The sequence below is a fragment of the Arachis ipaensis genome, chromosome B10 (assembly GCF_000816755.2).
Source record: "Arachis ipaensis cultivar K30076 chromosome B10, Araip1.1, whole genome shotgun sequence".
Lineage (NCBI taxonomy): Eukaryota > Viridiplantae > Streptophyta > Magnoliopsida > Fabales > Fabaceae > Arachis > Arachis ipaensis.
The window spans coordinates 118,495,705-118,503,853 of NC_029794.2; the positions used below are offsets into that span (position 1 = coordinate 118,495,705).

The 8,149-nt window shown below is 38.3% G+C and overlaps 1 protein-coding gene across 1 annotated transcript; it reads right to left on the reverse strand.

Annotated features, from left to right (window-relative positions):
* On the reverse strand, positions 6,252-7,097 carry LOC107621079 (protein FAR1-RELATED SEQUENCE 6-like). Its single transcript, XM_016323125.1, has 3 exons — positions 6,872-7,097; positions 6,505-6,591; positions 6,252-6,442 (listed from the first exon to the last, which is right to left on the reverse strand). The coding sequence occupies exons 1-3, from the start codon at positions 7,095-7,097 to the stop codon at positions 6,252-6,254; spliced, it is 504 nt and encodes a 167-aa protein (XP_016178611.1).

Genomic DNA, 8,149 nt, shown 5'->3' on the forward strand with positions numbered 1-8,149 from the left:
ATGTGTCAATTAAGTGTGGGGAACTGTGGGAACTTGGGTTGATGAAAGTGTACAGTGTTTCATTAATAAAATATTGAGAATTTGGGTACCTACTCATCATGTGAGACCAGAAAAATTAAAAATCCATGTGCATTAATATGTTGTGTTTACTTTTATATTTTTAATCAAAAAAATGGAAAGAAAAAAAAGAGAAAAAAAAATATATAAATATAGAATATAAATAAATAAATTAAATAAATAAATAAGGGGATAAAATTACCCCAATGCTAAGTTCAATAAAAGATCAATGCATATGTGGTAAAACTAAAGAAAAGTTTATACATGAGTATGTGATGCAAAAGTGGGAATTTTGGGCAGCTAGGCACAATTTTAGAGTTACATAGAGTGTGTGTGTGTGTTAGGTGAGAACTTAGGTTAATCAAAGATTCATATTTTAGCTCACTTGTCCATACATGTACCCTTACCTTTACCTTAGCCCATTACAACCTTGAAAAGACCTCATGATGTTTGCATTGGTACATTAAATACTTGTTGATTGGTTAGGTGAAGAACAAAGTTTAGACTAGAGAAGAAGAGAAGAGTAGAGTGATTACCCTGTACACTTGAGTGATTAGAGTGCATATACACCATCAGTGAGAGTTCAATGATTGATCTCTGCTTCTCTGCTTTCATGAGCTGTCTTCTTACAAGTTTACTTGTCTTTACTGTATGATTTTAATTAGTGATACCTGATTTATGTTTGTCTTGAAGAACTTATTTACTTTTAACCAAGTAGGCAGAATCATCTTGGCATATAGTTGCATTCATACATAGGTTGCATTTCATGAGTCTTACTTTCCCTTATTTAGTCTTTTGATCTCCTTGAGCTAAACATGAGGACATGCTAATGTTTAAGTGTGGGGAGGTTGATAAACCACTATTTTATGGTTTATCTTGTGTTCAATTGAGTGGTTTCATCAAGTCTCTGCCCACTTATTCATACAAATTGCATGATTTTACAATTCCTTCCTAGTTTTGTTCTATAATTGAAAACTTGCTTCCTAAGCCTTTAATTTGTGTATTTTAAATCCTTCTTTATACCATTCGATGCCGTGATCTGTGTGTTCAGTGTTTTCAGGCTTTATAGGACATGAATGGCTTAGAGGATGGAGAGGAAGCTTGCAAAAATGGAAGGAGCATAAGAAATAAAGGAGACAACTAGCGAGCATTGACGCGCATGCCTGGCTCACGCGTGCGCGTGATCTGGAGATTTTACAGCGACGCATGCGCATACCTGATGCGTACGCATGGATTGGAGTTCTGCAAGATGACGCGTGCGCGTGCATGACGCGTACGCGTGACACGCGAAGATGACCAGTGATGCGTACACATGACATGCGCGATCTGCAGAAATAACAGAAAATGCTGGGGGCGATTTTGGGCCGAGTTTTTACCCAGTTTCTGGCCCAAAAATACAGACTAGAGCCAGGAAACATGCAGAGACTCAAGACACATTCTCATTAGCATAGTTTTAGTTTTAAATCTAAATCTAGAGAGAAAATTACTCTTCCTCTAGGTTTTCTTTACATTCATAGATTTCTAGTTTTATGCTTTTGCTTTTGGATATTGAGAAGAGTCATCACCTCCGTTGAAGTTACTATTCTAGTTTGTTTTCTTATTCCCTTACTCTTCCATATTCTTAATCCTTTTTTAGAGTTACAATTGGATTATTTTTAGAATTTATTAATGCAAGAGGTACTTTTCTATTTAAATTTTATTATTTGTTTAATTGCTTCTAATTGATTTTAATTACTATGTTCCCTTTTTACTTCTCTTATAAAACAACGAAGATGGTATTCATATTGATAGAGTAAACTCCCAACTTGACTTGGGAGTTGATTAAATGGAGACACTTGAGTTGGAATGCTCAAGTGATTAGTTAAATTAGAAGTTGTTGGCTAATTCTCTATTTACTAACGCTAGTCCTTCCCAAGGGAGAGGATTAGGATTTGCGAATAAGAGTTAGCTCAATCACTTGACTTTTCTTTATTTAGTAAGGGTTAACTAAGTGAAAACAACAACCTTTGATACTACACTTGAGAGAATTCCAACAAGGATAGAACTTCCAATTAATCATTCCCCCAGTCAAGGCTTTTTAGTTTGAATATATAAATCTCTTTTAATTTTCATTGCGCTAATTTACAATTATTTATTTTCTGTCACTCGACTCTCAAAAATTTCTCAGAAAACTCCTGATTAATAAGATAGCACCCTTTTGTTAACTCGTTGGGAGACGACCTGTGATTCATACTCCCAGTATTTTCATTCTAATTTTGTGACAACCTTTCTAAATTGATGAGTGGATTTTTGCTGGTTAAGAGCTATACTCGCAACGTATTTCCATATTGATTTCTTAATCAGCCAATTTACGCCACCCATCAAACACCTATCTCTATAGTTCCCGATACAGGAACACTCTCCGTTGCGTTAGTGCAACATGAAGAATGGGAGTTCGACGGGCAAGTCTCCTAAGCAAAACTATTTCATTTTGTGGTCTATTTTTCTTATTAGTGAATTAGGGATTGTATCTGTATACAACTGCCATTTCTCTAACATCGGTTGAGTTTCTTGCAGTAATCCCAATTTTCTGTCGAACCGAGACCCCGAGAGTGAACGAATATGGCAATACTTTGATCAACTGCAGAACACGAGGCCACTACAGACCGTGACGCCAGCCACTCCGTCTTGCATGACTCCTAGCCCACCAAGCAAGAAGATTTCACTGGGCATGACTCGGACGGAACAGAATTCTACCCAATGTACTCCTATAAAGGTGCATCCACTGCTAAAAGAGGTGAAAGCTGGACGAAGATGATGAGGAGCGATTGCGACGATGGGCGGCCAATGGATCGTTGGAGCAAAGTCAGGTTGTGGTGTCCTATGAAGGAAGGCAGCATCTATCATTGATCCGAGAGGACATCTGCTCACTGCTGCCCCGGCGCTGGGTCACCAACAACGTAAGTAGAACATACTAACACATTGATAGAATGAATATGTTTCTTAATATATATCGTGGCTCAAATAGATGACCCTGACGCAATTTAAATTTTTTATGCAGATTGTTCAGTGGATGTGTTCAACCTTTAATGACTCAAAATCGTTGCGGTTTAAGGATGACTTTTACTATATTCTTCCAGGAATTTGGTATGCACGAATTTGTGGATTCTTATCGATCATGATTTGAGATCTGAACCTAAATAGTGCTTTTTTAACAGGAAACTGTACTGCCAAAGAGGAACTTGGATTCCTTCAAGGAGGCTCCTACCGTTAGTTATGTGGGGCTGGGTCCTCACTTCGGTGATGATTCTAGATTTTTTGAAAAGATAGAAGCTTCCATGCGAAAATGGGTAAGTTAATGCGCTAGTTGAAAAAAAAATGTATGGTTCTTGTATGAGCTGATGCTTGAAGGTTGATGTTTTGGTTTAAGTGCTTACAACCCCGTGTTTATTACTTGGATGTTGCGTGTGATAGGCAATAGGATGTTCCCATTCATTGTCAATTGGATGGTTCTGATTGTGGTTTTTAGTTTTCATGTCTCAGGCACTTAAATTTGCGTGTACTTAATTGAGATGTGATTGGCTTTCGTTTCATTGGATGTACCGCAACACGTTAAATGCTTTAGAAATTTCACGACTATATGTATTTGATGACTAACTTGATCATGTAAATGCTTTGATATTTCTGTTTCCATCGAAGTGGTTTGCCCGAGTCTGTATCGATCGTCATTGGTGGCTGTATGCCTTTGAGATTTCTAGGAAAAGGCTGTGGGTGCTGGATAGTATGTATACAGGAGAGCCTAATAATAAAAGATTAAAAATACATGCTTATGCGGTAGGTATACGTCAACCAATTAGTTCACCGTTAGACTTAGTAATTGAAAATGTATGATTGCTAACGTGTTGCTGATTTTCAGGGGAGAATCATTGAAGACATGGCAAAAGTTTCTATACCCGCATATGAGCACACGGAGAACGGCCTACCTCATTTCTATCCTAGCGTCCCAAAACAACATAACGGGTCAGTTAAAAAGACACCTAACAATACTCTTAATAGCACTTCACTTGATAATGATATCATGGTTGGAAATAATATTCTGTGTTTGTACATATAGCTGTGATTGTGGTGTATTCGTCATCAAGTTCATGCAGTTTTGGAGGATAGATAAACCCTTGCAGCATTGGGACAAGGTGAATTTAAATATGTTATAACAATTAAGTTGAACCCCTTTCTAGTCAATTTCTTTCTTGGTTTTAAAATTACCCTCCAACACGTAATTGCCATGCAAGACATTGTACAGGAGTTTAGGAAGGAGATCATACTAGACATAGTGATAGGTCCTCATAATTCAGAAATTGGCAAGGCGCTGCAGGCATTGGACAGCGATCATGTGCACCGAAACCAGCCAAGGAAAAAGACTAAGGCTGTGAGATCACTGTTCACAGCCCGAGCACGAAGAGCATGCTGCAGCGTGCAGGGTTACCTACTAGAAAGCCAAACAAGGGGGGAAGACAACAGAAGAAGACTTTTTGAATAGGTAAGAAAACATCAATCTAGACACCTGCCTTACTACATCTATGGTTTCCTTATGCTAGAGTTATGTAGCTTAATATGGCATTTTCCGGCTTAAACTCGTTTCGTGTGAGCCTGATAAATCCTGTTTAACTGCAGGTTTATGATTTCATGTTGCTGATTTTGTCAAGTTGATGGAGACAATCAATCCAAAACCTCTTAGTGGATGGTGCTTAAGCTAGGAATTAGGATGTTTATTTTCTTTGTAAATTGGATAGTTCTGGATCTGTTTTCTGATTATCATGTTTAAGGCATTTGAACTTGTTAGTACTTCATTGATGAGTGAGTGGCTCATTTTTTGTTAGATACTCCTCAGCAGGATTCATATAGTAGGTATTTCAGGATTCTCAAGCAATAAGTTTCCAAGTTAGTGATGTCACTAGTTCATTAAGCAATGCATTGCATATTTATAATATTGAGTCAACTCTGATCGGTGTATATAACCCTTTTATTCATGTCTATGCTTAAGTGGCAATTCTGTCTATTAACTAGCGTGGTGTTAACTAAATGGAGGCGTTATTTATTTTTTTATCATTGTTTTTTAATACTGAAATTGTGAAGTTACTGGAAATTAAAGCATTGCACGGCCTTCGGTCATGATCAGTCTACATAAAGTAGGATTTTAAGTGGATGGTATCTCTGGTAGGCACTCGGATATTTCTTCTCATTGTAAAATCAATGGTTTTGTATATGATTTCTTTGTTTCATGTGTTAAGCATTAGCGACTGCGTGTACTTCATTGAGATGTCAATGCATTTTGTTTTTTTTTTTTTTTGATACTCTTCATCCATTTTCACGGCGGAATTAAACCATTTAATTTTTGCGAACAAATATGTGACAATTTGTTTATTTAAAACCTTAATAAATAATAAATGGGGAAAGATAACAACATTTGTGCTTTTGTTTCTTTGAATGAATACTTCAAAATAGGATAAATGCAAGTGACAAAACAGGAAAGGGAATAGTTTATTAAGTTGTATTTAAAGAATGACACCAAACTCACGCCAAGAAACCTAACTATATATGCCTAAAAGAATTCAACAGGTGCATGAATCCGCCACCATCCGATGAATTCCATATAGTAGAATCCTCAAATCTTTTATTTACAGAACCATGATGATCATTATCTGATTGAAGGTCAACCTCATCTTACAAGATGCACAACACAAACAGAATAACATACATTAATCAAGAACACCATTTCGTAAGAAAAATTTAAAATATACGTCGCTTCTAACACATATCAGATGTGATTTCCTCTTCCTTTTTTGCATTGACTTCTTAATTGACTTGTCCAACTCTGCTCCAAGTCTCTTACTCCTCGGCCGTCCTTTGGTTTTGACTCTTGAGGGTCCTTGTATGTCATGTACAATAGCACCGCCTGTGCTATGTGTGGGCATGGTATTCTGAGTCGCAACAACAGTAGTGGAAGGCATGCTGGCACGGTAATCAGTCAGCTTGGACTTTGCATCCCAAAGGGCAGCTTGCAAGATGCCTGCTTCCTCATCACAAACAACCAACTCTTGAGCAACGTTATAGAACTCTGAACACAGATGCCTGAACAAGTTGTTTCTTTCATCACTCCGAGGCATGTCATGGCTACTCTTGATGTAAGTGTGCTTGCGGATGACATTCTTACTCCATCAAGAAAGAACATAGCAGCTCGGTACTGTGTCAACTCTGTAGTATGACCACACCGCAAGGGTGTGGCAACACAATATACCAGCGGATTCAAACTTGTTGCACTCGCACTGATCCTTTCGACTCAAAGAGTCAAACTTGACCATGAAAGTATGGTAGACAGGCTTCCCCCAGAATACCTTCTGCTCGTCCACTTTAATAGAAATTGTATCTCTCTTTTGCAATGCAGGTATCCACCATAAAATACGTGCATACTTTCACTATGCTGTGTACTCCTCATGCCTGCCCAAAATTCACTCTTGAAGAATATTGGAACCCACTTCCGTCGATTCGCATAAAGGTCTGCCCAAAAAAATGATGCATAAGAGTGCCGCTTATAAACAACATGATGACAGCTTGCAATGCAATGATAAAAGAAATTAAAAAAACATCCAGACACACTATGAGAAAAAGCATCTGTTTATGTATTGAAAAGAACATCCACTAACTATAGGGGGTAGAAAACTCAGCTACATTTCTTAGCAAAAACATAAGAACGAAATCAAGCCGGCAAAAATAACATGAAGTGAATAAATAAGCAACTAGAAACCAACGGACGGGATTTAATTTAATAATCACATACCTGCTAACCATCTGTTTTGGCCTAAGTTAAATTGTTTGATGAAACCAGCCAAATCAACCTTGAATGATTCAGTCAAAGGAGAATTCCACACAATGTGCTTCATCATTGCATTCAATTCTCCATACCTAGCGTATCCACCGAGCTTGAATTGTGATTTCTTCATTATGTGCCAGATGCACCATCGGTGGACAGTATCAGGTAGGACCTTCCTAATAGCACCAGCCATCGCCTTGCACTAGTCAGTGATAATCCCCCTTGGCGCAGTCCCAACGCATCTCACCCACTGCATGAACACCCACTCAAAACTAGGGATCTCCTCGCTCCCAAGTAAAGCACAGCCAAGAAGAGTAGACTTCCCATGGTGGTTTACACCGACAAAGAATGCAAACGGCAGACTATGCCTGTGAAAAGAGCAAAAATAACTGTGAGGCAACAAGACAAATTTAACAAATAACTGCTCTTGAAATTCACCAATAAGTATACAGACCTGTTTCTTCTGTAAGTGGTGTCAAACGACACCACATCTCCGTAATATTCATACGAAGTCCTGCACCTTGCATCTACCCATAGTGTGCTCCTAAATTTATTAGCATCGTCAACATCTATGGCATAAAAGAAGTTAGGACTGATCTCTTTCATTTGAACGAAATAATTAATCATCCGTTGGAAGTCCTCATTGTCATCGAAGCATCAGAGATTGCCTGTGATGTAATTTCTGACATCCTTTTTTGAAAAATCCAGGTTTGAGGACCTACCAACCTCGTTTGCCAGAGCTAGATACGTCTTGTTGGGTCTTATTCCAGCCTCGTCGTTATTCGTAATGACGCACTTAGCATGCATGGTCAGCTCCCGGTACTCATGATAGTGGACAGCTTTCTTAGCCGAACAAGGGTGAGAATGCCTCAATTCTAATCTAGACACAACCCAACTTTCCTTCTCCTTGTCCAGCATGACATACATCCTTGCTCTGCATCTCGTGGCCGTAATTCTGTTTGCTCGAGTTGCTGCGTTCACCCTAGACTCTCGATAACCTTCTCGCATGCAGTAAATAGATTGATTAACCGGTATCTTTGATTCCTTCCACGTCTTGTCAAAATTTGTGTTCCTGATTTTAGTAACGAATCCAACTTTCTTTGCATAGTTTGCATAAAATTTCTGTGTGAGAGGCAACGAACCAAAACTCATTCCTATGACTGGAATTTTCTCTTCACCGACGCCACTATGATCCAGCAACTGTAACGTCAATACATAAAATTAGATACGAATTAAAACTAGCCC

Excerpts from the sequence above, each read along its gene's own strand:
- LOC107621079 (XM_016323125.1), bottom strand. The coding sequence starts at position 7,097 with ATGGCTGGTGCTATTAGGAAGGTCCTACCTGATACTGTCCACCGATGG. Across the intron at positions 6,592-6,871 it reads CCAAAACAGATGGTTAGCAG|ACCTTTATGCGAATCGACGG; the intron begins GTATGTGATTAT and ends TTTTTTGGGCAG. Across the intron at positions 6,443-6,504 it reads GAGTACACAGCATAGTGAAA|TGGACGAGCAGAAGGTATTC; the intron begins GTATGCACGTAT and ends TTTCTATTAAAG.